This window comes from Microcebus murinus, chromosome 17 (assembly GCF_040939455.1).
Source record: "Microcebus murinus isolate Inina chromosome 17, M.murinus_Inina_mat1.0, whole genome shotgun sequence".
Taxonomy (NCBI): Eukaryota; Metazoa; Chordata; class Mammalia; order Primates; family Cheirogaleidae; genus Microcebus; species Microcebus murinus.
Genome location: NC_134120.1, coordinates 2,204,607 through 2,222,273, shown reverse-complemented (window position 1 = coordinate 2,222,273; position 17,667 = coordinate 2,204,607). Strand labels below are relative to the sequence as shown.

The following is a 17,667-nucleotide window of genomic DNA, read 5'->3' as shown; positions in this document are numbered from 1 at the left end:
AGTATGCAATTCAGTGGTTTTTAGTGTGTTCACAGAGTTCTGCAGCCATCCCCACTGTCTAATTTTAGGACATTTTTATCACACCCAAAAGAAATTCTATACCCATTAGTAGTCACTCTGCGTTTCCTCTCAACACTCCAACCCTAGACAGCTGCTGATCTAACTCTGTCTTTACAGACTTGCCTGTTCTGGACATTTCATGTATTAATAAATGGACTTGCCTGATGTGTGGCACGTTGTGCCTGGCTTCTTTCCCTAGCACAGTCGTTCACACCCATGCTACGCCCATGTTGCAGCATGTGTCAGTGTCAGTACTTCGCTCCTTTTTGTGGCCAAGTACCACTCCATGGTAGGGCACACAGCTTTCTGTTTATCCATTCGTCAGCTGATGGACATTTGGGTTGTTTCCATCTTTCGCCTATGAATAATCCCGCTGTGAACGTTGTGTACAGGTTTTTGTGTGTATATGTCTTCATTTCTTTACCTAGGAGTGAGTAGTTTTGGCGTATGATACCTCAGTTAAAACTTCGGAGTTTACCAAACTGTTTTCCAAAGTGGCTGCACCATTTTACACACCCACTACCAGTGTAGGGGATTCTGACTGCTCCACATCCTTGCCAAAGGTTACAATTGCTTGTCTTTTTGTGGTTGTTTGTCTTTTTTTGTGGCTATCCTCATGGGTGTGATGTAGTGTCTTGTGGTGGTTTTGATTTGTGTTTCCCCAATGGCCAGTGACTTTGAACATCTTTACATGTGCTTATTGAGAAATATCCATTCTAATTCTATGCTCATTTTTAAAATAGATTGTTTGTCAAATTATTAAGTTGTAAGAAGTTTTTTTAATCTATTCTGGCTACTGACCTTTATCAGATATATGGCTTGAAGTTAAATATATTTTTAATGTATTACTTTTGTCTGTCAATACCTTCAATATATTTGTTTGGTATATTAATTACATGTATGTGTTTAATATCAATGTGTATTTTGCATAAGGCTTCATTTGAAAATGGATGTAAATCACTTAGAAACAGGCAAATAAAAGAAGGAAAAGTTTTACTGACTAGTCCATAGGTCAGTGATTGGGACATGGTGTTAGTGGCTGTTGGGAAGAATGTCTGAGAAGAGTTTATGTGTTGCCTTGAAGGCCCTGCTAAGGAGGCAGAGAGAAGCAGTGTATGACTTTTGTAGGTGCAGGGGGAGGACAGACAGGGAGAAGGAGAACACCCCCTTCCTAGCTAGTTACTGACTTATATGTCCTTGGTCCAGAGGAGAGAGGGTCTTCTGTATGGACTTTATTTGAAAATAAAGCTGTATATAGGCTTTATCCTATTCCTTAGGGCCTAATCTATATCGTTCGCTGTGGGAATGATGAAAAGATAGGTTTGAAAAAACATTTCTGGGGTAGAATCCACAAACACGTGGCCAGTTTAATGTAAAAGACTGAGGGCAGGGAGGACTTCAGCTGTTTTGGAAAATGTGACTTCTCGGCGGCTGCTGATTTCAGTGGAGAGGGCAGTGAGATCTGTGTCCGTTTCCATGTTCTCAGCACCATTCAATTCCTAAAAGTTGGAAACCACAGCAAATAAACTGCCTTCAGTGTTGTGACTTATTGAAAATGTCTTTGTTTGCTTTTGACTGCCATGGTGTTCCGGTAATGAAATGTGGTTTCTCCCAACCCTATTTTCTGTCATTTCTGCTGTCACAGGGGTAAAGGCGTTCAGCTGCAGCGTCTGCAACGCGTCCTTCACCACCAACGGCAGCCTCACCCGGCACATGGCCACGCACATGAGCATGAAGCCTTACAAGTGTCCGTTCTGTGAGGAGGGGTTTCGAACCACGGTTCATTGTAAAAAGCACATGAAGAGACACCAGACGGTCCCCTCTGCTGTGTCAGCCACCGGAGAGTCGGAAGGAGGAGGTATTCCCTATTTGTTGATTCAAGGCTTATTAACCAGGTGCTAATGTAGTAATAAATTAATTTATAAGTCACTGTGAGTATTTTAACCTGGCTGTGTACAGCTTAAGCTCAGCAAGCACCTTGAATTTTAAAACATTAATTAGTTTTATTTTCTGATTATTATGAAGCCGCATGTGCTCTTGGAAGAACAATTCAGAGAGGCACAATAAAAGAAAATACCTACTTGTACTGATCACCACACACTGAATTATTAATAGTATCCACTCTAACACTGTATGCTTCCAACTCTGCTTACACATTCGTGTAGGTAAGGATTTTAATTTTTTAACCAATATGATATCATGCTATATACAGTGGTAAAATTTGCTTAATTTTTCCTCCACTGAAGTTTATATATTATGGGCATATTTAACATATTAAACACAGATCAGTTCAAATGACTACATGGAATTTTATTGTATAATTTCCCTTGATGGAAGCGTAGCTAGTACCCAGTCTTTCACTGAAATGGTAGTAGCATTTTTGGAGTACTTTAACCCGTGGCAAAACCTATTACCATTACATTATCTCATGTAAGTGACAAGACACTGTGTAGTTTGACGGGTTATTCTCATTTTGTACATGAGCCAAGTAAACGTTAGACAAGTTGATTTGTCCAAGTCCCATATCAAGTGGAATTCTAAGAATACCATTTTTGTGCTTATGCTTTTTGTGTTTATCAGATGGCATCTTTTCAGTAAATTCCACAAGTGGCACTTCAGGGTTAAGAACAGGCACGTTTCACCTCTTGGCACATAATGCCAGCGCACAGTGTCGGGGTTTTTAAAGCCAGCGTTAGTTCTCACCCGTGTGAGGCACGCTGGTCTGAGTGAGTGCGCGTTGCGGGGCTGGACTCCTGCCCATGGCACGGCCAGTGCTGTCCCATCCTGGCGCAGTTGGCGCTCGGTGTTCGCTGCGCGAGTGTTGTGTCCCCGCCTGTGTGGACGTGGAGGAGCTGTCGTCTGGGTGGTGTCCTCGAGATCCCACCTGCCGGCGGCCCCTTGGCTCTCTTCCCAGGTGCTCATGCCTGCACTGGCGCTGCACCCGTCTGACCTCAAGGTCACAGCACGACCTTTCGCGTCCCTAATGTGTTAGGCGGAAATGATGGCAGTGTAGCTGTCTCTTATATTTTGAGGAATAAATAAGTCTTTGCAGTTTGCCTGACCCACCTTAAAGTAACAAAAACTCTGGCTTTATCCCTGGCCAGAGCCTCAGCCCATCTCATTTCCTCAGTAGATAATTCTGAATATCCAAGTTTCCAGTCTGCTGTGAAATGGTTCAAACTTTTCAGTCTGATGGTACTTAGCAAAGTGTTTATTTTTATTTTTAAAATTCTGTCATGAAAATTAGTAAAATTTAAAAAGAAAATAACTCTTTTCCTTCGAGTGAATTAAAGGATATAGGATATCCAGGCATTATTTCTAGACCCCTGTGGTTTGGGGAGTGTTAACTAGTCAGCCAGGACACGTTGTCCTCCATCTAATTACCCTCTAATTACCCTCCCGTCAGTTAATACAGCTCCTCACGCCATTGAGCCTCTGCTGTTAGGGTTGGTTGGGGGCTCTGTTCGGGCTTCCTCACTACTGCATGTGTGTTCAGATACACATTTATGTATTTTGTTCTCTTCTCTTGGATCATTGGGGGAAAAAAACCAAAAAAATTTTTACTAACTCTCTTGTCCACAGGAGAAAAGTCACTTGTTAAATTGTGTCATTTTACGCAAACCTAGAGCTTTGTAATTGGATTTAATTCCTTGACATTTATTGTGACATTACCCTGTTTGACCAAACACACACAATCCTGTTGTGTGTCTCCTGCTCGTTGTGCTCAAGTTCACTGCCCTTTCTTCCCTCATGTCTGCACTAGAATGATTATGTTCCTGGTTAATTAAGAAATTTTAACACAGTTATCTCCATATTTCTTTGTGAATGTTGGTGGGAACCAGTATTTATAACCTGCCCTCAAATCTGTCCAGCTTTTACTGAAACAGTGTGGGACCCAAAGCTCACAATGTTTTTTCTGGCATTTCTGCCATATGGGTGTTAACCTAGGGAGTCTGTCCTCCATGTCTGACTCCCCCAGCCCACCCTCCTACCCTGCTTCCCTCTTTCTCCTGCTCTCCTTCCTGCCCTCCCATTTACCCTTTGGTTTTTTAATGCACTAATTTGGTTTCAGCTGTCCATTTTGCTATTTAATGTTTCTATTTTAAGGGTTTTTTTTTTACTCATTTGTGCAATGATGACCTCCCTGCTCTCAGCCAAATGTTTTTCTTTCCCTGTTACGATTTAATAGCAGTGTATTCCTGTTTTTAATCAATTGTAATATATCCCTACGTTTCACTGAGAGAATACTTAGGTATATAATTGTTTCTCAGTGTCTGTGGGGGATTCATTCCAGGACCTGCAGATACCAGAACCCTAAGTCCTAAGACCCTGATGTAACGTGGGGTCGTAGTGTTTGCATGCAATGTCCCCATGTCTGCCTATGTACTTTAAATCCTCTCTAGATTGCTTGTGATACCGAGTACAATGTAAGCGCTATGGAAACCGTTGCTCTATTGTTCAGAGAATAATGATAAGAAAAGGTCTGTGCATGTTTAGTACAGATGCAACCATTTTTTTTTTTAATGTTTTTGACGTGTGGTTGGTTGAACCCACAGATGTGGCATCCATGGTTGTGGAGGACTGGCTGTGTATGTTTTTTAAGTTTTATTTTCTTCTTTATATTAAGTCTTTTTAATTAGGGGCTATTTGATAATTTATCAATTTGGTCTGCTGTTTGCAGGCTTCTGATTTTTTTAATATGATAATTCATTTTTTGCCTGTGGTAATAAAGGAGCGTCTGTGTTTGTGAATACTGGTAGCTTGTGCAGACGCTGACGGTTCACAGCTCACAGCTAGATGGCAGTAAAGGGTAGAAGTAGATCTTTATGCATAGCACCTTCCCACTGTGGTGAGGGCTCCCTGAGGCATGTCCTTCGCCTGGGCATTTTCTTTCATCATCTTTCTTAGTTTCTCAATAGAATGGGGGAGAAAGCAACTCTCTACCAGCTTAAACATAGCTCAGTTGAGTTACTCAGTTTAACTTTATGTTCATACCTTATTTTTAATTTACTTGTTTTGTTAAAACTTAAAAGTTTTTTGTTAGGATTGTAATGCCTTTTCCTCTGTTTTGTTTAGACATATGTATGGAGGAAGAGGAGGAAAATTCTGACAGAAACGCATCGAGGAAGTCTCGTCCTGAGGTCATCACTTTCACAGAGGAGGAGACGGCCCAACTAGCCAAAATTCGGCCCCAGGAAAGCGCTACGGTGTCTGAGAAGGTCCTGGTGCAGTCGGCGGCAGAGAAGGACCGCATCAGCGAGATGCGAGACAAGCAGGCGGAGCTGCAGGACGAGCCTAAGCACGCCAACTGCTGCACCTACTGCCCCAAGAGCTTCAAGAAGCCCAGCGACCTGGTGAGGTGAGGCGCGGCCCGTGCTCCTCTCGGGTCTGCTCGGAGGTGTCAGCGTTTGCGTGGGCTCTTGGGTAACCTCCACTGCGGGGGCAGGGGAGGGGGCAGGGGGGACAGGTAGTTCTGAACCTGCTCCCTGCTCTGTTGCACGAGCATACCAAATTTACTTCGTCAGGTCCGTACTGATGAACGTTGCATTTCAGTGTTTAACTATTGTTTTTTTTTTTTTTTTTTTTTTTTTTTTTGAGCCAGAGTCTCACTCTGTCACCTGGGCTAGAGTGCAGTGGCATCAGCCTAGCTCACAGCAACCTCAACCTCCTGGGCTCAAGCGATCTTCCTGGCTCAGCCTCCCGAGTAGCTGGGACTACAGGCATGCGCCACCATGCCCGGCTAGTTTTATATATATATATTTTTTAGTTGGCAAATTAATTTCTTTCTATTTATAGTAGAGATGGGGTCTCGCTCTTGCTCAGGCTGGTCTCGAATTCCTGACCTTGAACGATCCTCCTACCTTTGCCTCCTAGAGTGCTAGGATTACAGGCGTGAGCCACCGCACCTGGCCGAATTTCGGTGTTTAGTGACTGGCAAGGTGCTATTTTCTGTGTGTCTGTGGGGGCCGGAGGGCCTAGGCTGGTGGAGTCTGACAAAGGGCCACAAATTCACGAGCGCGTGTTTTCAGACCATCCTGCTAACAGGATGTGGGGAAGTGATATCTGTGATTCTAACATGCCCTTCTTTGATTCTAAGTATGGTTGAACATTTTCCTGTATATCTTTTAGCTGTTTCTATTTCTTCTTCTTTAAACTATGTATTACCCATTTTTCTATCCTGATATTGGTTGTCTTCCTGCTGATTTGTAAGAACTCTTTGGTTTTTAAGAAAATTGGTCCTGTTTTTGTCTTGCAGATATTTTTATTCTTATTCTTTGATTTATTTATTTTTTTTATTCTTATTTGGATTTGTTTATGATGTGTTTTGTATAGAATGAAGATTTAAGTTTTATTTAGCCAAATTTAATCAGAACATAGAAACACATAATTTTTATTTAAATGGTTAGTTATAAATTTCAAATCATGAACTTGTTTGTAAATGTGTACATAATTAAAAAGAAAAACATCTAATCGCAAATGTTTCTGGGATAGGCATGTTCGAATCCACACTGGAGAAAAGCCGTACAAATGTGACGAATGTGGGAAGAGTTTCACGGTCAAGTCCACGCTCGACTGCCACGTGAAGACTCATACAGGTGAGGGACACGTAACTGCGTTGTTGGTAGATGCCCCATGATAGCATTTTATATTTTTTGTTCCTTTATATTTTGTACACATAAATATTTTCAAAATTATAGAAAGTTTAAAAATCAGGAACCATGACGAAATGGATATAACACTGTTTTGTTCCTGAAATAAGGAAAACTGTCTAACACTCAGAAAAAAGGATTAGGTCTCAGGAGTTTAGTTATCTTCACCCCCAGGTCTAGAGTATTGACTCACACGGTAGGCGGCTGTGTTCAGGACAGCCCAGCACATGCTGCTTAGTTGTCTGCCTGCTTTGGCAGTTCAGCGCAGCCCACATGGAAAAGCGATGTGAAGAAAAGGCTCTGCAAAAGTGTCCTTCGGGGCCTCTTTCTTTATTCTGAAGTGATGGTTCGATTTCTGATGCCCCCAGAATGGTTTCAGGATAACAGGTGTCACTGGTTCTTTCGTGGATCCTGGTCTCTCGTAAAAACCAGCGTTGTTGCTGGGCCGGTAGAGGAAAAAATGAAAACCAGGAAGTTTTCTGCTCCCAGAGGCTCTCACAGGGCAGAGTCATTGCCAGTGACACTCAGCCCCTTGGTGGCCTTTGTCAAACCTGGTGATCATGGGGGAAGCACAGCATCTAAGGGACGAGTCCAGGCTGCTGACACACGGCTCTTTGACTCCGGAAGGGCGTTTCCTTTCCACATTCTGCTTGTGTGAGGCCTGTGCTTGTGTTTTGGTTGCCCCCTTTGGCAGAATAGGCAGTGGAGAGACGCCAAAGTGTTAAAGTGCCCCCTATGGAATCAGAGAGGAGCGACAGCAGTGCAGAGCCGGGCTGGGGTCCACCCCACCCTCGGCCTTCTGATACATGTGAGCCAAGTGCTGCAGGCAAGGTGCGGCAGGCGCAGTGGTTAGAGACACCACAGGCCTCAGGGTTGTGAGAATACCAAATCCAAATTGTAACATCCTAATCTCGCAGGTGAGATGCTGCTCACAGCACTTCACCCCCGGATCCCACGCTTACCTAAGTCCACGCAGGCCAGCCGGCAGGGGGTGGGGCTGCCGCTGTCCTGGCCTCTGCTGACTCTCGGCTGCCTTTCCACAGGGCAGAAGCTCTTCAGTTGCCACGTCTGCAGCAACGCCTTCTCCACCAAGGGAAGCCTGAAAGTCCACATGCGCTTGCACACGGGAGCCAAGCCGTTCAAGTGCCCACACTGTGAGCTGCGCTTCCGCACTTCAGGGCGCAGGAAGACGCACATGCAGTTCCACTACAAACCAGACCCGAAGAAAGCCAGGAAGCCTGTGACGCGGAGTTCGCCCGAAGGGCTGCAGCCCGTGAACCTCCTCAGCCCCCCTCCCAGCGACCCCAGCGTGTTCATCATGAACAACTCCGTCCTGACCGGACAGTTCGATCAAAATTTGCTGCAGCAAGGGCTGGTGGGCCAGGCCATTCTTCCTGCCTCTGTGTCAGGTACAGCCGAGTCTGGGGAGTGGCACGGTGACTGTACGATACGCATCACGCTGTCTGTCCCTATAATGGAGGAAGCAGCGTTTCCAGCAGCAGGCAGTGGGAAGACGGAAACCTCATCTTTCAGACATAGCTGCCTTCCGTCTCCCATCCTGTCTTCCGTGACGTCCGCTTTTTAACACCTACCGCTTTCTTTAGCTTTTGTTTCTAATGGGTTTAAACTTGGTTTATCTCAGTTGGCATTCCCATAAATTCAGTGGTGAGGTGTATGATTTATACATACTCAATAACATTGTTTTTAATGTGGTGGAGTTATCCAGCTGTTCCTGGTCCCATAGTGCTTGGAAAGTATTCTGTTGTGGTCAAGGGGTTGTTTGTGTACCTGCGAGCGAGTGCAGCGGTTGTGAGAATGAGCAGACGGCCCTCGTCCTGCGTGCCTGCCTTTCTGTTTCTGTCACTTGTGGCTTGATTGCAGCCTGACTGTAACTAGTCGTTGTCGTTCTAACCCTTGGACTCATCAATGGAATCTCTTTTCTGTTATGTTTAAAATGAGTAATATTATTTCACAGAGTTTTATCTTGTGATGGTTAAATTACACAGTGTGTGTGTGTTTGTGGTATAAAGTAAATGTTAGTGTTTCTTAACAAGAGCATATCGACGTGATATATAGGACTCACATATTTAGAAGCCCCTATGTAAATAATGAATTCCTTTCCTTTCAAGAAGCATGTATAATACTCGGTCATTCCCTGTCTCTTTCTCTGGCCAGCGGGGGGTGACCTGACGGTGTCCCTGACGGACGGGAGCCTGGCCACCCTGGAAGGCATCCAGTTGCAGCTGGCTGCCAACCTGGTGGGGCCGAACGTTCAGATCTCTGGGATCGACGCCTCCAGCATCAATAACATCACGTTGCAGGTAGGACTCCTCCCGTGGCTTTCTGTGCTGTCGTGGTGTCGCAGACGCCGGCAGCATGGAGTTTTCATGGCGAGTGTCTGTGTTGCTTCCCAGATCGACCCCAGCATTCTGCAGCAGACGCTACAGCAGGGCGGCGTGCTCGCGCAGCAGCTCACGGGCGAGTCCAGCGCGGCCCCACAGAACGGCGCTCTCCAGACGCCGGACGGCACGGTCCCCGCCAGTGTGGTCATCCAGCCCCTCTCAGGCCTGTCCTTACAGCCCGCGGTGACGTCTGCCAATCTGACCATAGGCCCTCTGTCCGAGCAGGAGTCGGTGCTGGCCACCAGCAGCAGCGGTGAGAGCCTTTCACGCTCGCTGGTTCCACAGCTGGAGCCTCAGTTTCCTGCCTAGAGTTACGTGATCGATGTTAGGACCTTCTGATGTCACTTTCTTATCCCCAAATAAATCAAACGTCCTTAGATTAAAAAGAGCCTTTCTTAGGATCAGTGATGCTTATTCAATACATTCACATCGATTACTACATTCATGTAATTATTCTTTTCACACTGGCTTCCTGTCTCGTCGCAAGGCCTTCTTACTGTGCTAGGTGATGGAATTAGAGATGACTGACATTTTATTCTGAGGTGTTCTCTTTTTGCCATAACATTCAAACTGCAGTATTTTTAACATAAAAAAAGGAGAAAAATGTTTTTTTAAAACTGAAACTTTGTTTTGCTTTGTAATGATGACCAGGGACCCAAGACCTCACTCAAGTGATGGCTCCGCAGGGCCTAGTGTCCCCCTCCAGCGGGCCCCACGAGATCACCCTGACCATCAACAACTCGAGTCTCAGCCAGGTACTGGCTGCCGGACCCTCCGCCACGGCATCGTCGGGGTCCCCTCAGGAGATCACCCTGACCATCTCCGGTGAGTGAGCTCGTGCTTTGAACGTCCTTTCACCTGCGGCTTAAGCCCTGTGTATCTTACCAGTGTCTCTCTTTCCATGACACTCAGCTTTGCACGAAGGCAGTGCTCAGTAAGTATTTGTAATTTACGTGAGAAGTTCAAGTTTAGTGAAAATACGGTGTTAAAATTCAAATCTAGTGCCAGAAATTAAAAATTATAGTTTCTCATGTCACTCATTCCAGTTTGAGTCAAATCAGTTAGTTAATTAATTAATCTTTAGAGAATAATTTATTTTTGTCACATTTTTTGTTAGCAAAGAGCAGAAAATGTGGCTCCGTGATTGTTACCCGCGCCATTAAACTGAAGGAGCCTCGTTGGCATAAACTGTGCACTACGATGCCACAGCCACTTGGGGTACTCCCCTTCCCTGATGTCTTCAGAATCCTGTTCAGATTATGTAGAGACATTTAAAATATGGTAGAACATGGAAAAGTAGATAAATAGGTAGAAAATACCATTTGGCAGTAAAATTGGCAAACTAATTCTAGGAGTTAGTCACCAAGCTAGCTCGCTGTCCTGGGCTGTGACTTTCACAGTCATATTTTCCTCCACATTTATCTTCCTCTCTCCTTGTGCCTCACTGGTTCTCATGGCGTGCCCTTCTCTAAGTGAGCCTGGGGTATGTTTTCCTGGTGTGCTTTGCCCACGTGATTCACAGCTATGAGTTGTCATGTTAACTTGAGGCATTTTTCAATTTAACAGCTATTTTCCTAGCCCTTAGTATGTGCCAGGTGTTATTCTAGTAACTTCTACAAATATTAACTCATTTAATATTAATTCATTCAAGCCTCCTAACTGCCTCCTAACTGCCTTTCCTTGTTAAGGAAAACATTTTGCTGGAAATCAAAGTAACCCCCATGGAAATACAGCGTGGTGACGGGAGCTCCCCATGTCCCCTGGAAACCCACCTAAGAATTGCAGATTCTGCTGTGAGAGTTATCAGAGTAGCATTTCTGTTGTTCCAGTGAGATTTCTGTAGACATTAATTTTGGAATTGAAAGAAAAGGTATATAACCCAAACCTTTCTTTTTCAGGAGGGTGTCTTTATTTCTTTTAATATGTGAGAAATTTGAGGGACTATATACGGAACTTTGCTTTTGAATGATGTGCAATGATTTTTATGTGCTATTAGCCAGCAGAAATTAATATTGAATTTTATGTAATTCAGTAACCTTCTTCCTTTCCTTATAGGTGTATCTGGATAGTAATGTCAAAAATACAGAAGTTATTTTAAGACGGCTATTCCGTAGATAAAATTGACTTTATTTTTTAGTGCCCTCGACGTGCGAGGCATTGTGACGTGTCCTGCTGAAGACACGCCACGCACGGCTCTTGCCTGTTCTCAGAAGATGTGCTGCGTAGCTTGTGGGCTGTGCTGCTGTTTCTCCTGTGTTTTCCTGTCTTTGGTCATTTGGTTATCTTATTGCGTACTAGTATACTTGAAAGTATATGTGATTATAGCTGTATTTTTTTTTTTTGGCTTTAAGGTTTCTCGTTTTCTTCTCATTGTGATGGATGACGAGAATTGGCTGTAGTGGACCCTAAGTCAGACTTTCCTAACCCCATTCTGAAAGGGGCATAGAAAGCATTTAATTTATGGTAACCTGTTGAAAGCATCTAGACATTCTATAGAAATTTTCAGTTATTTTGTAGGATATTCTTTTTCCAGTAATGCATAGAGTTCTACATGCTTACAAACACTAAAAAATGCAAATGTTACTTCAGTTAAGTTTTATAGACTTTTGGCAGTTCATGAGTCATGCATTTGGAGAAAAATAATTAAATATTGGGTGAAAAGCAAGGACAGTCCTTTGCCTCCCTGAATCATATTGTATAAATACAACAGAAGCCCTCTTCCCTGATATTTTCAGCCCAGTTTTAGTAAAAAACTTTGTGAAATAGGGAATCGGAAAGTGACAGCTACATACTTTGAACATCCATCCATGGATCTTTTGAATATGGGTCTGCTCTGCTGATAATACATATTCCAATTTTCTTTATGCCTGTACTCACACTCGTGATGCACAGTCTCATTTCTTGTTTCCATCTTTAGAGCAGCATGAGAATGTAGGTAATTATCAAGCATCCTCAGTGCAGCATCCTTCTGTCTACTATGCTTTTTTCCCTCTGCTTTTGTACGGTTGTTTTGCTTACCCTAATTTGACAGCAGAGTTTTTAAAGTATCTTGTCTTTATCAGGTCTTTCCAAAGCATTCAGTTTGGTTTTCATTGGAACTCTGACAGTTTTTATTCTCATATTCATTTCTTGTTTCCATACTATTTGGTTACATTATATGCTTACAGCCGCTAATAAAGCTGGAGTGAGCTGGCAAGGCAGGTGTGTTTCGGTAGGTTGTGTGGCAGGTGTGTGAGCGCGCACCCGTGAGCATTCAGAGCCAGGAAGGCAGGAAACAGAAACACTTTTTTCCTTTACCTGGCAGCCCATTACATTTGTAAATAGTTTCAGTGAAAGTTTTGTTTGGCAAAGTATGTGATTTTAAGTGCCTAGATACCGAGTTAAAGTAGAACTCTTAACAAGTATTTTAAAAATACTATATAGCTTAAAATGTGTGAACAAATACTGTCATTTAGGGAAGTGTATTTCATGATGCCATGTTCATTTTTCTACATATATTAAAATGAAAGCCTCGAGGATGCTATGTTATATGTTTAACACACTTGCCAGTGTGTAAGTTAGAATGTTATTTTCAGATATCACAGTATTTCCATGTGGGTCACCATCTCATTCAGCACAGTTCTGATGGAAGTAGTGAGCTAAGTGGAAGTGGAGGGTTGTTGGCACCGGCAATGAGTAATCAGTCCACAGGTGTCACCTTAACAGTGAGCAGTGGCCTGCTGCTCTCAAAGAGTGCGACCTTAAACCCCTCAGGTATGCAGCTAATGACGTAGCCAAGAAAGACGTTCGGAGCGATCGTAATTAAAGACCTATGGTCTCAGTAACGGAGAGAATAAGCCATCTCCAGCATGGGAGACGTGCCAGCTCCTTTTTGTCACGTGCAGTAGTGTTCCGTGAGGATCAGTGGCTTCTGTACTATTCTAGGATTCAGGATGCTGTCTAGAGTTATCAACCAGCTGATAATTCTACTTTTTAAGTAATGAAAGTAAATAATTTCCTTCAGGGTCACAGGCATTGCTTATTTACGCAGTGAGCATTTTGCCGACTCCATTCACGAAGCTGCCCCGTCTGACCATGCACTGGAGTCTCTTGGCTCGTTCCTCTCCCTGCGGGAGGAGTTGCTGGCACCAGCTAGCAGTGGCATGGCATGGTGGGGACAAGGCAGCTTTCAAAGACTGTGAAGTACAGGCTTATAAAAAATAAACTTGTTAGTGAATGAGCGCAAGTGAAATAAATTACAGTTTCATAAGTAGCTGTTAACAGTTCAGGATAATATATCTACCTAGTTCTCTTTACCTTGTAGAGAACCTTATTTTCCAACTCTATATATCAATTTTTGAGAAAAAAGTTAGTCTTCACGTATATTTGTACCAAAAGCTAGCCTTTGTTCTTTTTTTTAGACTTTGTTTCATGTTTAATTGAAATCCTCCAGTAATTCATTTATTCAATAAAAGATTGCAGTGTGCACTGCGTGGTAAGGATTGTATGGACTCTGGGAATACTGAACAAAGTAAACACAGGCGCCTGCGTTTTGGATCTTAGGAACAAGCAGGGTGAAGACATTTTTTGAAGAGTCCACAAATCAACGTAAAATGACAACTGTATCAGTAGGAGGGGTGCATGGGCTGAGAGAGCAGGTCACGGGGCTAGGTCCTGCGAGGACGGCTTCTCTGGAGAATCCCAGCTCAGCTGAGAGATGAGCTCGCTCACTCTCTGGATCGGGCCGACGTCCCCCTGGCCAGTGGTGTGGTTCTGCCAGGTGTACGGGAGCTTTCGCTGAACCAAAGAAGGCCCGTTAGCTAAAGCAAGGAGGCCTGGGCCACTCGGGACCTTAGGGGAGCTAACTGTCCACCACTCACCCCTAGCTTGTGGAGGGGCAGGCTGAGAGCCCTGGGGAGCCAGGTGAGGGCACGTCCCAGCAGATGCCACGTCTGAGCTCCTGGGCCGCGGTTGTCCCACCGCACCTGTGCGTCTGCCATGGTCTCACCTGGTTCTCCTTTATCCGTCCATCCGTCTGTTTGTTTGACTTGGGGGCTCTAAAAGTTGTATTATAGCCCTTACTTATTAATCTGAAATCAGAGAGGCATTGTGTTTTCTTTTGTTTTTTAATTAAGGGGAATTGTGTGTTGTGTTAATGGACTACATGCTAGTACGTTCAGGTTATAATTTAGTCTGTAATGGGTAAGATGTCCAAAATATACCATGTACATAGCAAAGCTTTTAAAAATTTTTTCTAAAAGTCATGGCTGGTGTTTGTTTTTTTTTAAAGGCTTAGACAGAGTGTCTTTGCTTATCATCTCTAGAATTCTAATCACAGGCTGTGAGTTTGTCATTGTTCCCAGTCTGCGTGGCTCCTGATGTGGTATGGAGATGTGTTTCCTGTGTGTGGGCTGGAGTGAGTGGGTGTCCCTCGCAGTGTGGCTCTGTCTGGAGGGCTCAGGGATGCGCAGCCCAGCCCGGTCCTCTGGGGAGGGGACCTGCGTCAGCCACGGGGCCTGTGTCTTCCTGGCAGCCTGGCTGGCATCCTCGTGAGCCCTTGGCAGATTGATGGACAGGCAAGTAAAGCTGTAGGTGTTTTCCTCTAAGTGGAGTGTGTTTTGTGTTTTTTGGTGATCCTGCATGTTTGCTGGTGCAGCAGATTACTTAATTCAAAACTAAGGATGTTCTGACAGAATGGATCAGTCGGGTGGAATGAGAATGCCTGAACTCCAAAGGCTGCGTTTTGGCTGCCAGTGTTTCTTTAAATTCCTGCCATCTGGCTAGTTCGGCAGTATGTGTTGTACCTGTGACTTTGCCTCTGCGGACATGTACTGGTGGAGCGTCCTGCCAGCGTCTCACCTGTAGGCGCAGGTTCTCTCGGGGCAGCAGAGAGACACGTCCTCAGCGTGTACGAGGCTCCCGTGTGTTAGACAACGGATGCTGCCTTAAACACAGCAACATGCCCTTTTTGCTGGTTTAATTTTTTTCTTTCCTTTAGTCTTTTAGACTTTTTTTTTAATTTAGAGCCAGCTGAGAAAATGTGTGTCTTTTATGTTGCTTTAGCTTATATCCCAGATGTGTTGACATTGTAAAATAAAAAGATGAGCTTGTAATTAAAGAACATTTGTGTATTAATGTAATAGCAGCTATTCTTAAGTATAGGATTAATCTTGTATGATTAGTGAGCTGTGTAATGTTCTCAGATACATTTGGCATCTTTGAATAATCCTGTATATAGGAAGAGATTCTTTATACATTGACTACTCAATCTTGGATATTGAGCAGATATTTAGGGTGGTTTGCATATCCCATTAGTCCCAGTTGTAATTACGTAGCTGATCCCATCTCTACAGTAGCAGTTAAGAGATTGCCTCTTAATGGGCAGTATTTATCTAGAGCCAAGTCCATCCCAGATCTATCCTCAGGCCACATCAATGAGAATTAAAATGGCATTGTTTTGAGATTAAACATAGCTCTTCTAAGGTAAACTCTGAAATAAAAACTCTTGCAAGTCTTTTATATTAGAACGTAATGAATGTGCATGCGGTTGTTATTATTTCTGAATTCTCTATTAAGCAAGGTTTGGTTAAGACTTTTCAGCCTGTAGCTGTTTGCATCTTAATTGAAGGCATTGAAAGAAGTGTATTGCCTTTTAGGGATTTACAAATAAATTGAAGTGAGGCCATTAGTCAGAATTTCACATGGAGGGTAAAAGCACATGCTTTTGTTCAGATGTGTGATGTGGGAGTTGAAGCCTATTTCACGTTTTGATCTGGATAATGTCCGTTATAAAATCTGACACAATATTAATAGTTTCTCTAAATAATGGTCCAATATAATGTAAGTACCCTCAGAGGAAGGTAATATTAGAGGAAGATGATAGAGGCTTTAAATTTAGTGCAACTTTTAAAGGAGTTTATCTCAAATTGGTATTATCTTTTTGTTCTTACTTTATTCCACCTTTAGAGCTAAGATAATTTTGATGAATAAATTGAGTTCTGCTTTCAGTGGAAGTAAAGACTCTTTGTTTACTATTTGTTTGCAAGGGTATTTTTCTTCTAGGTTTAAGTACAGTTACTTACTCTCTAATCCTCAGCAGTGCTGACATTTCCCACCCACCGTGTCCATGGAAATAGGAGAGGGCAGTCTCCACCCCTCCTCCAAGCTGTCACGTCACAGCCTGGTCTCAGTACCTGTGGACCAACAGTCGGGTGGATGCCTCTCCTGCTCCGCCGCCCGCTTCCTTCCAACATTTTTGCTAATCATTTTTTTATTTTGAGACAAGTCTCACTTTGTTGCCCAGGCTAGAGTGAGTGCCGTGGCGTCAGCCTAGCTCACAGCAACCTCAAACTCCTGGGCTCAAGCGATTATCCTGCCTCAGCCTCCCGAGTAGCTGGGACTACAGGCATGTGCCACCATGCCCGGCTAATTTTTTCTATATAAATATTAGTTGGCCAATTAATTTCTTTCTATTTATAGTAGAGACGGGGTCTCAGTCTTGCTCAGGCTGGTTTGGAACTCCTGACCTCGAGCAATCCGCCCGGCTCGGCCTCCCAGAGTGCTAGGATTATAGGTGTGAGCCACCGCGCCCGGCCTCTGCTAATCTTAGGAAAACACTAGTATCTTTAAAACTACTTATGAAACCTTATAAAATTATAAGCTTTCTTAGAAGCTGTGAAGCCTTACCCCAACAAAGATTGGAGGTAGTGTTGGATGCGGTGAGCATACAGTTTATTAATCCTTTAAAGGCCACTTCTTGAGTCAGAATCGTGAAGTGAAGCGAGGCTTAGCCTGCTGCGTGTCCTGGGGGAGCGCTGGGCTCAGGAGAGTGGGCGCGGTTCTGAAAGTCGGGGTCTGCGACGAAGCGAGGCTTAGCCTGCTGCGTGTCCTGGAGGAGCGCTGGGCTCAGGAGAGTGGGCGCGGTTCTGAAAGTCGGGGTCTGCGATGAAGCGAGGCTTAGCCTGCTGTGTGTCCTGGAGGAGCGCTGGGCTCAGGAGAGTGGGCGCGGTTCTGAGAGTCGGGGTCTGCGATGAAGCGAGGCTTAGCCTGCTGTGTGTCCTGGAGGAGCGCTGGGCTCAGGAGAGTGGGCGCGGTTCTGAAAGTCGGAGTCTGCGACGAAGCCAGGCTTAGCCTGCTGCGTGTCCTGGAGGAGCGCTGGGCTCAGGAGAGTGGGCGCGGTTCTGAAAGTCGGGGTCTGCGACGAAGCGAGGCTTAGCCTGCTGCGTGTCCTGGAGGAGCGCTGGGCTCAGGAGAGTGGGCGCGGTTCTGAAAGTCGGAGTCTGCGACGAAGCGAGGCTTAGCCTGCTGCGTGTCCTGGAGGAGCGCTGGGCTCAGGAGAGTGGGCGCGGTTCTGAGAGTCGGAGTCTGCGACGAAGCGAGGCTTAGCCTGCTGCGTGTCCTGGAGGAGCGCTGGGCTCAGGAGAGTGGGCGCGGTTCTGAAAGTCGGGGTCTGCGATGAAGCGAGGCTTAGCCTGCTGTGTGTCCTGGAGGAGCGCTGGGCTCAGGAGAGTGGGCGCGGTTCTGAGAGTCGGGGTCTGCGATGAAGCGAGGCTTAGCCTGCTGTGTGTCCTGGAGGA

General features: G+C 44.7%; 1 protein-coding gene across 1 annotated transcript in view; it reads left to right on the top strand.

The window, feature by feature from the left end:
• Window positions 1-17,667, top strand: part of ZNF236 (zinc finger protein 236) — a 115,889-nt gene that overhangs the window by 75,315 nt on the left and 22,907 nt on the right. Inside the window, exons 19-25 of the mRNA XM_020282434.2 lie at window positions 1,706-1,918; window positions 5,137-5,419; window positions 6,553-6,656; window positions 7,754-8,119; window positions 8,886-9,031; window positions 9,125-9,365; window positions 9,764-9,937. Of these exons, the coding sequence (XP_020138023.2) occupies window positions 1,706-1,918; window positions 5,137-5,419; window positions 6,553-6,656; window positions 7,754-8,119; window positions 8,886-9,031; window positions 9,125-9,365; window positions 9,764-9,937 (1,527 nt within the window). The remainder of the gene's footprint in view (window positions 1-1,705; window positions 1,919-5,136; window positions 5,420-6,552; window positions 6,657-7,753; window positions 8,120-8,885; window positions 9,032-9,124; window positions 9,366-9,763; window positions 9,938-17,667) is intronic.